The following is a 15327-nucleotide window of genomic DNA, read 5'->3' as shown; positions in this document are numbered from 1 at the left end:
GACTCACCGGGACTGCTTGGCTCAGGTCTACTACCTACAATAGCTGGCATGTTGCTTTATATTTCAAATGCTTCGGGGGATGCCGCAAAGTCCTCCTTGCTGCGATTCTTGACGATCATGCGGTTGAGATTGCGCAGACATGGTGTTGAAGAGTCAAGGCGATTGTTCCAATGTTATTCGCAGACTATGTGGACAGCGAGCTGCCTTGAAGTCGGCAGCGTGCTGATAAGCCAGCCGACGATTGGTGATATGAAGGACAAGGAAATTGGACACGGAGATGTCTTGGTCAGAAATCTAGGCATTCCGGCGACCTTCCTGAGAGGGCATAGGCAGATTCTAGCCCTATCGCGCCGGAACCGAAACCCGAGAAACTTGGAAGGAACCCCTTGAAACCTCGAAGAATTGTGCACTATCTCAACTTCTTTCTCAACCAGTCTTTGATACCACGAGCTTCTGGCTGGTGCTTGTTCTCCTGTCCTCTCAGGGGCCAGTCTTCGCCACTTCGTTGCAACGGCAGTCCGGTAGCGCAGCAGATCGTCGGTGCCTTCGCCCAAAAGCTGTTGGGCGACAACTCGAGGACACGCGCTTTTCGATTTGCCCACCCCTCGTCTTCACGTTCTGTTCCATGGTAGATGCAAAACAGACGGCCATCATTAGAAGGCGAAAGTACGAAACTCGCATGTCCTGGGCCAAATGGACCGCCCATTCTCTTGTCGCATGCCAACAGTGGATGGTGTCGCTTCTGCCACGAGGCTTCGCTGCACGGGTCAGATCCAGTCAGTGCGACGAGACCCATCTGGTAGTCGCAGCACCAAGACCCGTTTGCCGAATATACAATGCCTTGAAATCCCGGTACAGACAGCCATGTCGGGCCTTCGTTCACGCCGCGGCGCCCTTGCTCTGGTCGTTCCCAAGGCAAACTTGCGCGGGATATACAGGTCAAGGTATATGGAATTGCCTCAATGGGTGAAGCAAGCCTCATGAGAAATAGGTCCTGCTGCGTGTCTGAATGGTCGCCCAGTGGCCAGCCACTGTAGCAGACAAACAGCTCATGCGGTCGCAGGCTAAATACAGTGGCATCAATATTCCAGTGATCAGGGATGCCTTTCATCGGTCCAAGAAAGTGCCATCCCTCTCGATCCAATGGATCAGGGTTGGATGACCGCAATATCAACGTCCGATGACTGGCATTGCCTCTGCCGGGTTGTGCGGCGCAAAAGTAGATGTACCACGTTCCGTCGATGAGGTGGATTTCAGGCGCCCAGACGTCCTCTGACCATGGCGCTCCATGTTCGGGCTGCCATACTGTAGATTTTTCCGCTTGTCGGAAGTCGTCCAAGCTGTTCGACGACCAGACCTCGACTCTATTCCCGCACGTAAAGGTCAAGTAGAAGCGATTGTTGGCCGCGATGATCCAGGGATCTGGCGTGTCTTGATCGCAGATTGGCCTGTTGGACATGTTGCGTTGAGTTTGGCAACATTATGTTGATTCACGCAGAAAGCAATGGTGGTTGTGCGCCATAATGTTCAGCGTATCCAGGCACTCAAGGCACTGTGGAGAGCCTGAACATGCAACCATGGAGTGGCAACTTATTTCAGCTGACCAGTTCCAATTATACATAGATATTCACTTCGATGTTCACTTGGTTTGTGGCCGTGCTGCATCTCGATTTCATCTACATCTCATCCCAAAATCATCTCCTGGACAATGTTGACTCGGTCCAGAGACTACGGCATTCCGCCGGTCATTATGCACTGGGAGTATACACTGCTTGGCTGTTTACTTCCGAGGTTGACAAACTTCTGAAACCCCACTCGATGCGAGGGGATGGATCACTTGGACTTAGGCTCGACACCTCGAGCTGTCACCGCCATGGCCACTGTGAATCGAAGACTAATCTGAACACAGGCAGCTTAGATGCAATGAGCCACATAGTTCTGTTTGTTCGTCAATCTTGTGCCGGTGTACAGGCTCTGTGGCCAACATAAGTCGGTCTGTTTTATAGGAGACTCGATCTCAAAGCAACCGCATCCGCAAGACCTCAACACATTCACCCCGGAACATCGCCGGTTACGCCGGCGGCATAGCCATTGCCCAGAATGAGCCTGATCCGGTTGGCTGGCCTGTGCGTCTTCGAAGACTTTGCGAAGCTCGCCAAGGTACTGCTTCACCAAGAAAGGTAAGGAATATTGACTATCATCAGCACTTGAGTGTTCGATGACCCAGTCCGGGGTTTCTTGGCAAGCCTCCGCCATCGATTGACAGTCCTTGGAGATCTTTCGCGGAGAGCCTGTCCTTGGAAGCGAAGTCAACGGCAATGCAACTATTGCAGCTTTAGCAAAGTCTCGAGCCCGAGGCATGACCTTCGGTCAGATTGGAGAAGATCGGGTGGTGGTGGATCCTGGGCGTGTGTTCTTCCTTCAGCTGGAATTAAATAAGTATGCTTGTGTGCGCTGGAATCCCCCGGTGACTTCCAGTTTCAAACGACATTCAAGCCTCACAAAACTTCTAGACGCCCAACATGTCTGGCGAGCGGAAATCCATGGATGACATCGCGATGGAGAAGGCCCCTTGGGCCGGCATAGAGCATCTCGAACGGCACATGCGAGCTGGACTGACGCAGGACGATGCGGAATTCCTCCAGAGCTACGATGTGGACATCAAGAAACAGGATCGAGTCTACCACAAGGTCGACTGGCGTCTCTGTCCAATGCTAGGTACGTATACCAATGGACCCGGATCGGGCAAAGCATCGGTCTACCGATTCTGGTTTGCCTCGATACATGTTTAGTCTGACAGGGCAATAGCTGCGCTATATTTGATATCGTATGTGAAGACAACAACCCCCTAGGACGATAGCTGATTGTATCCAGCCATCTCGACAGAGCAAACATAGGCAATGCGAAGATTGAAGGCCTCGAAGCCAGTCTCAATATGACAGGAACTGACTACGTAAGTGCACCCTCCTGTATACGGCGTTTGAGTTTGGAACAGATCGATTCAACTCCAATGCCCGGCTTTACTACACTGCTGATCGCTATACAGAACGTCGCTCTCGCGGTGTTCTTCATTCCATATGTGTTGTGCGAAGTCCCTTCGAACATGCTGTTGACGAAATTCACGAGACCTTCCGTTTATATGTCGATCCTGATCTTCTGCTGGGGGGTCGTCATGACCTTGAGTGGTGTTGTCCAGAACTTCGGTGGTCTCGTGGCCACACGCTTCTTCCTGGGCTTGTTCGAGGCCGGATTCTTCCCTGGTAGGACCCAATTTGTACCCAGAAAGAGTGCTCGCTGACTAGTACAACCAGGCGCGATCTATCTGGTGGGACAGTGGTATCCTCCTAACAGGACGCAATTCCGCATGAGTCTATTCTACTGCGCTAGCGCATGTTCTGGAGCATTCAGTGGTCTTCTGGCGGCTGGCATAGCCCGTATGAATGGCCTTGGTGGCTATGAAGGTGAGCAGCTCTGATTGAGCGAGTCAGGTTTGATGACTGACGAGCATCAGGATGGCGCTGGATCTTCATTATAGAGGGTCTCGCGACAGTCCTCATGGCCGGCCTTTGTTGGTTCTGCTTGCCGGATTCTCCAGCGCTCGCCGTTGGCAAGTGGCTGACAGAGGAAGAAGCTCGATTCCTGCAACTCACCCACATCTACACTCGCGGGTTACAGAAGAAACCAGTCCTGGACGAAAGTGGCAAAGCCAAATTCCAGTGGAGTGTTCTCTGGCAGGTTCTCACAGACTGGCAGCTGTACCTGCAGGCACTCGTCTTCATGTCCAACGCTGTGGTGAGTTTAAGTTCCCCAAGTACCCCAAACGGGTGACTCCTCATTCTCTTGATTCTGGTTCTCCCCGTTATGTATTTATTCTGACAGACGCAATAGCCCAACTATGGTCTCAAGTTCACCATGCCTCAGATCATCAAGAATATGGGCTACACATCGTCCCGCGCCCAGCTCTTGACGGCGCCACCTTACTTCTGCGGTGCGATCAGCGCGCTAGTGAGCTCACTGTTGGCCGACAGGTTTACCTGGAGAATGCCGTTCATTGTCGCTTCTCAGGCCCTACTCATCATCGCCTACTCGATCCTGTTCTCTAAGGCTGAGCAGATCACCGACAATATTCCTCTCTGCTACTTTGCTGTCTTCGTTGCTTGTGTTGGCATCTATCCGATCCTTCCAGGATGCAATGCGTGGACAATCAATAACCTAGCAGGACCCGCGAAGAGGGCTATGGGCATTGCTTCATGATATGTATGGGAAACTGCGGAGGCATTGTTGGCTCATTCATCTTCCTGCAACGCGAAAGCCCAAAATATCCGACTGGCTTCGGTAGCAGTCTGGCGTTCGCTGCCGCTGGGATTGTGTCAGCCCTAACACTTGAGACCCTGTTCTGGAGCATCAACAAGAAGAATGAGAAATTCACGGAGGATGAGATCCGCAGAAAGTACACGGAGGCGCAGCTTGAGAAGATGGGGGACAGGTCGCCATTATTCAAGTACCACTTGTAAACGATGCTGTCGGCGGAGGTTTCTTGGGATCCCTGGGAGAAGAAGAGCAATCGCGGAAGGCCACCGCCTGGATTTCGGGCAGGCGCTCTTATTTCCGCCAATCTCCATCAACGTCACAACTTTGTCGCGCACTGCTTCTACATAGTTTTGTAGCTGACAGCGTTGACCACAGTATCTTGTCTTGAGTATGGTCTACATGTACTTACTTACTGAGAGCATCATGCTCTGCGACAGGTTAGCTTATTGCATGCCTAGTACAGGTACTGGATCGGCTCGGTATGTCGTGCTTAAAGCGAGCCACTCGGCGCCCAGGAGTGATTTCCAGAATTCGGGATAGCTCCAGCCTCAACGTCAGACCTAATTGTCATGCATCTGGCTCATCCACAGCCTGTCACACACTTGAGTCCAGATCTACGAGCTAATGTCGAACTCGCCACTGATGGCAGTGTCTTTGATTGACAGCTCACGCTTCGACTGCAATGATGGTGGTACGGATGCTCAGACTTGTCACGAGGCCGTGAGCAACGGCTTGCCGGCGCCCGTTGACGCTGTTGGATAGGCCTCTTATTACTACTGTGACGATGGCCACCGACAAGGTCTTTCTATGGGTTAACAAAGACTCGACTGACGTCGATTTGAAGCCCTCAGATCCCTTTAGTATCACGTCCCATGTGTCAAGGAACCATCGGAAATGGCTTAAGACGCAACGGCAGAAGAAGTTGGACGCGACCCGACCCCGATATCTGGTACACACAACGTTTTCGGAATTCCATCCACCAGACCCCAAGCAAAGTCCCTTCCAGTCGCCAAATGTAAGATGGGAATCGGGCAATGACCATGTGCCTGGAAGGGCAGCCTCGGAGCCTGACCGCACTATTGGTGCCAAAGATACGAGTTGCCAGAAAAGGGAAACACAAAATGCAGATCTTCCGGGGACTAAACAGGTGTTCAAGCACGAATACGCCAATCGCGACGGATCTGTTGACCTGTGCCCGACTTCTGTCACTTTGGGGGCGGTTCATAGGTATAAGGGCAACTCCGATCCCTTTGGCGCCTGCGTGCTACCGTTGACTCCGGAGCGGTCACAGGCTCTCAAATCTGCGCTTCGTTGTTTCGTGTTTGCCGCCTGGCCTGAGGATGCCAAGAGCGTTTTCAGAGCCCGTCTCGGCGACAAAGGCTCGCATATCGATCTCAGCCATGCCATCAGTAGCGATGCGGAATTGAATGCCATTCTGGCTTCGGGCTACTACGCGCAGAATGTTCTGGATCCAGGGGCTGGCCGAGAGGCCCTTTCACATCGGCTGCGCTCTATAGAGCTGCTTAGGCAGCGATTACAGGAAGCCCTTCCATTAGCAAACCTTCTGACTCTCATGAGACTGCTCATCTCACTCGACTTCAACTCCGGAGACTTTGAGTCTGCAAGGGTCCACCTACGAGGCATTCGAAGCTTGTGTCAACATGATCATCAGTTGGAGAGTAATTTGCGCGAAGTAGTGCGGAACAGCGATGTATGGATCGCTATGGCACTTCTCTCGAAGCCCGATATCGATCCCGCTCAACATGATCCTGGGCCACCCGCGCAGCAGAAGTGGTACTCCACATTGCCAGCAGCACAGAGAGCGAGATTCAAGTGGTCACAGCTACCTGTGGTCGTTGCGACTGTCCTCGGCGTGGAGCTTAATCGTCTGCTTTCTGCCGCGAAGACTGTCATGTACGGCAAAGATGCTATTACGTTGCCTGGCAACGAGCAGACGAGGAGTCGAATGGTCTTCTGGACCTCTCGACGAGGCTCGGCAACGACTGGTGGTCTCATGACCCAGTATGCCCTCGAGATGGATCTGTCTGAAAGCATTCCTTGTGACCCGGACGCACAACCATATCATCATTTGCGTGCAGCAGCATCATTGGTAGTCATCCTCTTCATGAACATCCACTGGATGGACATGGCTATCAATTATGACTTCAGCAGGACCTTCACCGCAATAGAACCGTTACTCCGCAAGTGCTCTTCGCACGCATCACCAACAGATATGGCTCTCACGCAGACTCTTCTGTGGTTAACATTTCTCTGCGCAGTGGGCGACGACATATTCGCTGCACGAGGCAGTCTCTCCTTCTCCGGCTGGGCAGCGAGGGAATTCCCAAGGCTCTGCAAGATACTTGGCGTCGCGGGATTCACAGCGACTCGACAGCTGTTAGCAGAAATCGCATACCGCGATAGCATCATGGACGAATTTCTCGAGGCACTCCTCGATAGAGACGCCGAGCACGCCACAATTCGAGGTCCCATCCTCGATTTTGGGCGCTGGCGAGTCATACTGAATCACTATGTTGACGGGTAATGAAAGCCTCTTCAGAGATGGGTCATACTGTAGTGCCTGCCTAGGGACACTCGAAAAGTCCAACACTAAGTGAGGCCTATAGTGTGCAGATAAAAGGCTGCACCCACGTCGTCGGGTTGACTTTCGGACATTGCTTTGCACATAGCAGTCTGCAAGCACGTCACTGGCTTGTTTCCGGCTTCTCCAGTCACGATATCCTGTATTCGTATCGCGCATGGGAGCCAGGTTCCCGTGCGCTTGTGGCTGCTAAGCTACATCTGTTGGAGGATGCTATCAAGGCCTCCGAGATCGTCAGACACCTCACGTACTCTAACGTGTCGCTTCGGAAAGTGACCGCAACCTGTTAGACGGTCGACATACCTGGGCAGACAGTCCGTAGGGGAAGTGCTGCTCGAACGGATATTGAGCGGACAGGTGAGAAACGAGCCAGCTGGTTCCTGCATGCCAAGATGCAACTTCCCCACCACCGCCCAGAGGCCAAACTCGGAGAGGAAGCTCAAAAAGATGCCTGCCAGGATTTGCTCGATCCTGCGACATGCGTGTCTGGCAGGTGACGTCGTAAACAATGCTCTTCAAGCATCGGTCTGTCCGTTCTTGAGAGCTGAGTACTCAACGATTGGACTACGCCATGCAGATTGCTTGCAGTTGTTCAGATCGCCACGCCGAGCTCTCCCCGCTCACTCAATTACCGTGCCATGTGAACCACGATGAGTCCTTCTCGCAACACCAACGTGAGTGAATCAGGCCAACGACTCTAGCAATCGCTCGCAACGTCCCTTGCTGTACCTCGCAGGCTGCGAGCTGTACCGAACAAAGAAGGAACCCTGCCAGCAGCTAAATTTCTTGGAATCACGACAGTTGACGATCTCCCTCCACTATCGTTCTTGGCGCAGGCACACCGCAGCCAATCGGTGTTGCCAATGATAGCGACGCGAAGTTCTGGAATATTAACGCCTTGGCAGAGAGCGGGGATCTACAGCTACATCATCTAGGAATTCCTTGACATTTGCTTTATTCGACTAAGAACGATAGCGAGGTTGCATTCACCTGGATGTATGACCAGTTGAGGAAGGACACAGAAGGTAAGACTTCGGCCAACGGCAGGCAACATGCCTTGCAGATATGCACCTTCCCAGGGTAGGTGCTTGATTTCCGAACGATGGTATCATTCGTGGTACAGGTCTACGTGATTGAGCATGAGCGAGTCCCGCGTTGAGCAACTTCTATAAAAGTCGACTCACAGGGCGATATCCAGCCGACTTCTGAACGGTAACCCCATATTCTTACCTCTGGTCATCTACATCGTTCGTGGGAATTTGCGACAATGAAGGCCTCAATCCTTTCAACGTGCGCATGCGCTGCCACGATGGCACATGTTGCCTACGGCCAGGGCTGGGAGGATCACCCATCGCCTGTGTCCAGTGCTGCCTTAGTCGACCTCATTGCGGTCGAAGACCTCGAAGCCGGCGCGGCTGCACTCCAGAAGATTGCGGATGAGAATGGCGGCAACCGCGTCTTCGGAAGTACGGGTCACAATGCGACTGTAGACTACCTCGTCGCCGAGCTTGAAGCACTCGATTACTACGACGTCAGCACGCAGGCATTTGTCGAATTGTTTTCGGGCGGCAGCGGGTCTCTCACTGTTGATGGAACAGAGTATGAGGCTCTCATTCTGACATACACCCCCAACGGCGATGCCACTGGATCACTGGTTGCCGTCGATAATCTGGGCTGCGACGAAGCAGATTTTCCACCTGAGGTCGAAGGTCAAATCGCGCTCATCTCCCGCGGTACATGTACTTTTGCGGCGAAGGTGCTGAACGCTGGCGCAGCAGGCGCTGCTGCTGCAATCGTCTACAACAACGTCGAAGGCACCCTAGCTGGTACGCTTGGCGGTACCGACCCAGGGTATGTGCCCGTGCTTGGCCTCACGCAAGCCGATGGCGAGGCTCTTCTGGCCCTTGCTGAAGCAGGCGACACTGAAGTTGAGATGTCTGTCAATGCCGTTCTAGAAAACCGGACGACCTTCAATGTCATTGCAGAGACCAAGGGAGGAGACCACGATAACGTCATTGCTCTCGGCGCTCATACCGATTCGGTTGAACAGGGTCCCGGAATCAACGACAACGGCAGCGGCTCAATCGGTATCTTGACTGTTGCCAAGGCCTTGACCAAGTTCACCACCACCAACGCCGTCCGTTTCTTGTGGTGGAGTGCAGAGGAGTTCGGGTTGTTGGGTGCAGAGTACTACGTCTCGCAACTCAACCAGTCCGAGTCGGAGATCGCCAAGATTCGTGCGTACTTGAACTTTGACATGATCGCAAGCCCCAACTATGGTATTTTCATCTATGATGGCGATGGATCGGGATTCAACATCACCGGACCTCCTGGCTCTTCAGAGATCGAAGCTGGATTCGAGGCATTCTTCACTGCCGCGGGTTCTCCTTATCTGCCGACCGCCTTCGATGGCCGATCCGACTACGGTCCATTCCTCGAGAACGGCATCGCTGCTGGTGGCCTCTTCACTGGCGCCGAAGACATCAAGAGCGAAGAAGAAGCCGCTCTCTTCGGCGGTGAGGTCGATGTTGCTTTCGATGTGAACTATCATGCGGCAGGTGATACCATCGACAACTTGAACTATGACGCGTTCTTGTTGAATACGCAAGCAATCGCAGACTCCGTTGCGACTTATGCTACCAGTCTCGACGCGATTCCTGTCAGAAGCGCTCCAGAGCGCAGAAGAGCTGCTGCTGCTGCAAGAGCAATGATGTCGAAGAGAAGTGTCAAGAGACACGCACACACCCACTCTGCGCCCTGCGGTCAGTCAAAGACGGAACTGTAAAGTTACACGATGAAAGGCAAACCTCATCAGTTCGCTGTAGGGCTTTCCCATTGAGGAAGTAATGAGTTCAAATAAAACACGGACCCAGCACATTAATGAACATGTAGCATGTTTGCACCTAGCTCAGTTTCTGTGTCTCTACTAGCTCCGCCGTCGGATTATTGATGCAACGAAATAGTGGTCTGTGATCTGCGTCAACCAAACACTGAAACGTGACCTATCTCGCCCCATAGACTGCAGATATCATCCGGCCACAGGCGAGTCCAACCACACGTTGTGTTTACCTTGATGGTGGACGCCTTGAGTCCCTGGAGTGTCCAGTCATGGACCCCAAAGTCTGCCTTTCCACCCTACGCCGGGGTTATGATCTCCGCCATGGTACATCTAGACACCGGGTTGAACATGGCCGTGCTCTTCGCGGCGTTCCCACCACATGCATGCCACGTAAGTGTCCCATACGACATGGACTGCCACCAAGGCAAAGTGATAGATCACTGTCGTACTACGATCACGTCTAGCCATGGCGGTCCACAGGCGGTGAGCTTAGGCATGGGTGTCGAGATTCGCCCCGAACCAAAACATGCGGCTCACATTGGTAGATATTGCGGCCTTCCGCATTCACCTTGCTGTCGAATTCGATCGTGATATATAATCCAACAGCCATCACGACAGCAGACATCTCTCGAGACTATATGAACAACAGCTGATAAGTCGGAAAAGGCGGGGTCTCTGCAGTCGATCACGGGGCTTCACGCCCTCATTGTTGGCGCCATCTCGGGGTATTGACTTTCTCAAAAGCAACCCTACTGGAAGTCCTCCGCACCGTTCATCAGCTTCCAAGCTTCCTTACCTCATCAACATACGAGCCTTGCAGCAACATCAGAATTCCTGTGTCTCGCTACAAGAGCGCCTCAACAGCAATCCGGCAGCTTCATAGCACAAGAGCGACCGACCCCACGGGCTCCTGCTATTCGTTCGTTGAAGCAGCTGTTGGGTGAGGCCCTCGGCTTCCCCCACACCCCACAGTCATCGCTAAATATCCTCCACATCGAATATCGCGACACTTCACGATTATCACTGTTGGGCGATCGGGCGCCTGACAAGGATGATGGTCCTAGACCAGCCTTCCTCGCCATCAGCAGCGCAATCTGATCCCCGATACAACTGCCCTTCATGTATGTAGAAGCCGCATCCCGGACTGGTTGTGTGCACGAGCGGCAGCCTAACCCATGATCAGGTCCCAAGACATTTGTACGCAAGGCTCACATGCTGAGACATCAGCAACAGCGTAAGTATTGTCTGGCATCGCACGGTTCGGCGATGTTAACGTTGCACCAGATGGAGCCTCGAAACCATTTATGTGCACTTTTTGCTCGAAGTCATTCAAGCGAAGCGACGTCCTCCGTGCCCACCAGTTCAGGTGCAAGGAACGAGGCGACGCACCTGTGCCAGATGGGCAGAGTAAAGGTCGCAAGCGATCCTCATGCGCGTCGTGCGTCAAGCTACGCACTAGATGTGACCAGGAGACGCCTTGTGCACGATGCGTTGAGCTTGGCAAGGAATGTGTTCGAGGTATGTCCAGTGTCGTCGCCGCGTCTAATGCGATACTAATGAGGCCTTCAGAGCCGACAAGCCAACCTAGTCCACCTCAGGAAGTTCCACCACGCCCGAGGAGCCGCGAAGCCATACCAATCGCCTGGCTTCTGAACAGCCCTCCAGACGACAAGGACTTTGGCAGCCACTTTCCTGTCCCCGACAATGCTGGAAGTGACACCAATACAACAGCGCCCGATCCGGAAGTGCTTTCCGAACCCAGTCCATGGGGTGAAGGCATGGAAACGTTCGAAACTTATTCCGGCCCTGTTCAGTCGACCGCCTTTGATTCATTTTTTGATGGACTAGGTGAGCCCTTAATCGATCATTTGTTCTGGGCGAGTCCTTTGAGACAGTTCGGCCAACATCAGTTGCCATTAGAAAACCTTACCTTCGGCACATCCACGCTGAGATCGAATGATATTCAGGACTTTGAACCACTGCAGCTCGGGATTACCGATCCACAGTTACAAGCTTACGAAGCAAGAGCGCACGAGGTCCGACAGGCGTTGCAGATGACTGCCGCTAACTATGGCCCTACAATGCCTGACCCACACGACATGCTCAGTCTTGTACCAAATATCAACAGCCTGACTGCCATGGAGATCGCGTCGCTGGTCGACCTGTTCTTTCAGAACTATCACAGGCACTGCCCGGTTATTCACCAGCCATCCTTCGACTTGACGGCTGTGCCTTTGGCATTACTCCTTGCTGTCCTGGCGTTGGGAGGGATGTATGCGCCCGACAAGCCAAGACTCGAGCGAATGCGATCGCTTCTAGACGTGATTGAGCTGTACATCTTCAATCTTGACGGCTTGAGGGAAGAGTTCCCCTTCTCTTCGGACCTGGGCCAGGCACCCGATGAGGACTCCTTACACGCGCAGTTTCAAATACTGCAGGGTGGCTACCTGATCGTTGTGGCCCAGTACTTTTCTGGAAACCTGTCTGCGAAGCGACGTGCGCGGCGTCAGCGATTCTTGAGAGTGCTTGATGTGAGTTCTCTTTACCCAAAAGACTCCATATGCTGAAATCCATAGGTCGCTCGTTCTTGCAAGCTTCCGGGTGCCCAACATTCTCCGTACCTATCAGTCCACGACGAGCAATCTTTCCAGGCATGGATCCGAGAAGAGAATCGGATACGACAATTCAACGTCATGATCGCATTCGACGCGGCCCTGGCGATCTTCAATAACGTTCCGCCTCGAATTACTTTCGGCGAAATCGATGTCGCACTGCCTTGTGACCAACAACAGTGGCAAATAGGCTCGTACGCCGAGCTGATGGCCCAACCGACATTTCCGCAGCCACGACCAAAGTTGATGGACTTGTTCCAGCTTCTGTTTGCGCCGACTGCCGACTTCCATGCGGTGAAACAGAAGATCACTTGGAGTTGTTGGGATTTGCTATACCTAATCCACCTCCTGTATCTCCACGTCTGGCGCCAGACGTTCTCCAATCCGCTACTGCGCAAATCACCATACGCAACACCGCCACAGCCCAATATCCTGGAGCCGCTCGAAACAGCGATCCGGAACTGGAAGATAATCTGGGATGAGACACACTCAAAGCTGAGCCCTGATCAATTGCGCGGCATGGGCTTCGAAACCTCGTCAGATAGTTACTGGACACTAACCAAACTGATACTCCAGGCTTTCGATGTGCACCACGTGAGAAGCAGTGCGAGCGTTGCCATAGCTGGTTCTGATTCGGCGACTGCGTCCAGCCCAGCGGCTGAGCCAGTCAGTGCCCCCGCCACGACTATTGCCTCTCAGTCCTTGACATCTCTTCACCCGCAGCCGTCTCTTGAATCAGCTCACTCCCAAGGCAACGCTCGACGACTTTCCTCGGCAGGACTTATGCGTGCCAACGGAAGCGCCTATCCTGACTACAACGCCTATAATCTTGCCGCAGCCCAAGCGGGCATGGTACCCTTGAACGGCACTCCAACCGTGCCGGTCAATGGCAGTGGCAGCAATTACATCCCACCCAGTCAACGCTTTGTGCCACAGAATCAGCAATCGCCCGTACTGAAACGAGAAAACAGCGTCATCAGTGCATCTGGTCTGCCTCCAGGCCTAGGCTTAACAGGGAATTACTCCTTCAACAATCTCCGCACGGTACCTCCCGTTGTAACAGGGTCAGGAGCTTCAGAACCAACAAGTGCGACAAGTGTCACAGCCACGGAGTTCGGCGGCGGTCTGGACTTCATGCCTCTCGAAGCAGATTGCGACACTCAAGGGGCCCATTTGAAGCGGATTTTGAAGGCTGTGCGGCAATGAAATGGGATCAGCGGAGATCAACGTTCATCTCGTGCATGCAGTGTATCGAGCTGAGAGATACCCTCTGACCAGGAGAAGAGCGCGCCAGAGGAGCGTCCTCGGCCAATATGAAAGTAGGTAGGGCCCGATATGGAGTCATAAATCGCCCCACTACGAGTCGCTGAATTTGATGCGGCGCCAGCAGATGTGTGCTCTGTGCGCGATCACGAAGTTTTTGATGAATTGTCAAGCTGTATCCTAGTCGGTTTCGGAGTAGGAGGCGACGAGGCGACGTGCTTTGCGTGATCTGCTGTGTGGCGCCACCTTGTTATCCTGGTCGAGGATCACCCGCTTGGGCCCAGGAGAATACTAGACCGCCGGTCCGTCGGTCTCAGAAACTTGGCAAGCTCTATGTATCTTGGTGATCATGGCTGTGTGGCCTGTTTGACGCCCGTCCAAATAGCAGGAGCTTTCGGAGCCGGTGCAGATGCACCCTCCTCGCCATGAGTACATCACCTCAAATAGAAGAAGGCTCGACCCACCACCATGCAGTATAACTGGACAGAGCTGACACCTTGAGCACCACCGATCGTTCAAACGGCTCAGTCAAGTTGCCTAGTAGCCATACTCCTCGACCAGCTCTACCACCGCTTGCACGACCTTCTCGACATCAGTCTTCTTGATCGGCACACGGTGCGGACCATCCCACTCCACGACCGTCGTAGTCAACGGCGCGCAGTAGTCCCTGACAGCCCGCCTATGCCACTCTATACCTTCGTCTCTGAGGCCGTGTACGTGTATAGTTGGTGCGCGAAGCTTCATATCTGGCCTATCCGCAATGGCATCACAATCTGCCTCTGCCGGCAGACCCGCCGCGCTCTGCAGCCACGCAAGCTTCTCCCCTTCCGCTGACAGCGCCGCAAAAGGGCATCTACCAGCAAGAAGCACTCCAAACTTCCACATCACCGGCTGCTCCTTTGCCTCCCTGTCCTTCGAAGTCAACCCCGTCGGTCTCCCCTCATCAACCCGCATCTGCTGCTCCGCCAACAAGCTCCCCACCAGCTTCGCCCCCTGACTAAACCCCCACAGCCCAACCCACTCCCCAGTCCCTCCGTCCTTCTCCATACCCTTTTTGATACTCCCCCATATGGCCTCATGCACCGCCTCCACCCCCTTCGCATCCTGCTGGTGGCTCTCCAACCACCGAAACCACCGTCGAAATGGGCCCCAGTCGTCGTAGACAGGCGAGATGCCGACGCCTTCAGCGCACTCGAATGGTGCGTCGATGAAGACGAAGCGGAAGCGGTCGGATAATGAAGGGTGGGCGAGAATGGAGCGCATCTGGGAGTGGAAGATTTGGGCATTGACGCCACCGCCGTGGAGGCAGAGGATTCTCGGGAGGGACAGGGTGTGCTGTGGGGGAGTGGTGATGTCTGGTGGGGGGCGGGGAAGTCCCATTCTGTCGGCTGTGTGGCGGGCTGTGGTTGTTGAGAGAGGTGACGATGCTGGTGTGCGAAGGTGACAGAGGGGGTTGACGCTTTTCGAACTGCAGTAGAGTGTTCGGGAATACTGGTATGTTAAAAGTCGTTGTAGACCAATGGCAGTGGTCGTCTTCATGAACTCCGACAAAGTATTCCAAGGGAGGCTGAAATGTGCTGTTTCCGCCCCACTTCCGCCCGACGTTGCTCGCTTTTAGTACTCGAAAATGGTCGGTCGTACGCTCGTCAGAATGGACATAATAACACTGATTCGCGGCGCTCTTCTAGATCTATTCTATG

The 15327-nt window shown here is 53.6% G+C and overlaps 6 protein-coding genes across 6 annotated transcripts; 4 read left to right on the top strand and 2 right to left on the bottom strand.

Moving 5' to 3' along the window:
• Positions 1-409: 409 nt before the first annotated feature.
• AB675_1555 (Extracellular exo-alpha-(1->5)-L-arabinofuranosidase) lies at positions 410-1459 on the bottom strand (the record flags this gene model as incomplete). The annotated part of the gene is made up of 1 exon (XM_018141455.1): positions 410-1459. The coding sequence occupies one exon, from the start codon at positions 1457-1459 to the stop codon at positions 410-412; it is 1050 nt and encodes a 349-aa protein (XP_017997217.1).
• Positions 1460-2522: 1063 nt separating this feature from the next.
• On the top strand, positions 2523-4514 carry AB675_1554 (putative transporter; the record flags this gene model as incomplete). The annotated part of the gene is made up of 8 exons (XM_018141454.1): positions 2523-2718; positions 2809-2827; positions 2875-2953; positions 3047-3260; positions 3312-3461; positions 3512-3792; positions 3889-4196; positions 4220-4514. The coding sequence occupies 8 exons, from the start codon at positions 2523-2525 to the stop codon at positions 4512-4514; spliced, it is 1542 nt and encodes a 513-aa protein (XP_017997146.1).
• Positions 4515-5095: 581 nt separating this feature from the next.
• AB675_1553 (uncharacterized protein) lies at positions 5096-6856 on the top strand (the record flags this gene model as incomplete). The annotated part of the gene is made up of 1 exon (XM_018141453.1): positions 5096-6856. The coding sequence occupies one exon, from the start codon at positions 5096-5098 to the stop codon at positions 6854-6856; it is 1761 nt and encodes a 586-aa protein (XP_017997125.1).
• A 1366-nt stretch (positions 6857-8222) lies between these two features.
• Positions 8223-9698, top strand: AB675_1552 (putative leucine aminopeptidase 2; the record flags this gene model as incomplete). Its single annotated transcript, XM_018141452.1, has 1 exon — positions 8223-9698. The coding sequence occupies one exon, from the start codon at positions 8223-8225 to the stop codon at positions 9696-9698; it is 1476 nt and encodes a 491-aa protein (XP_017997269.1).
• A 1574-nt stretch (positions 9699-11272) lies between these two features.
• AB675_1551 (uncharacterized protein) lies at positions 11273-13570 on the top strand (the record flags this gene model as incomplete). Its single annotated transcript, XM_018141451.1, has 2 exons — positions 11273-12283; positions 12329-13570. The coding sequence occupies 2 exons, from the start codon at positions 11273-11275 to the stop codon at positions 13568-13570; spliced, it is 2253 nt and encodes a 750-aa protein (XP_017997255.1).
• A 594-nt stretch (positions 13571-14164) lies between these two features.
• AB675_1550 (Esterase LovG) lies at positions 14165-15007 on the bottom strand (the record flags this gene model as incomplete). Its single annotated transcript, XM_018141450.1, has 1 exon — positions 14165-15007. The coding sequence occupies one exon, from the start codon at positions 15005-15007 to the stop codon at positions 14165-14167; it is 843 nt and encodes a 280-aa protein (XP_017997235.1).
• Between the last annotated feature and the right edge of the window lie 320 nt (positions 15008-15327).

This window comes from Cyphellophora attinorum (genome assembly GCF_001299255.1).
Source record: "Cyphellophora attinorum strain CBS 131958 chromosome Unknown Contig25, whole genome shotgun sequence".
Classification (NCBI taxonomy): domain Eukaryota; kingdom Fungi; phylum Ascomycota; class Eurotiomycetes; order Chaetothyriales; family Cyphellophoraceae; genus Cyphellophora; species Cyphellophora attinorum.
Note: the sequence above shows the minus strand (reverse complement) of the source record. Positions and strands in the feature narration are given on the sequence as shown.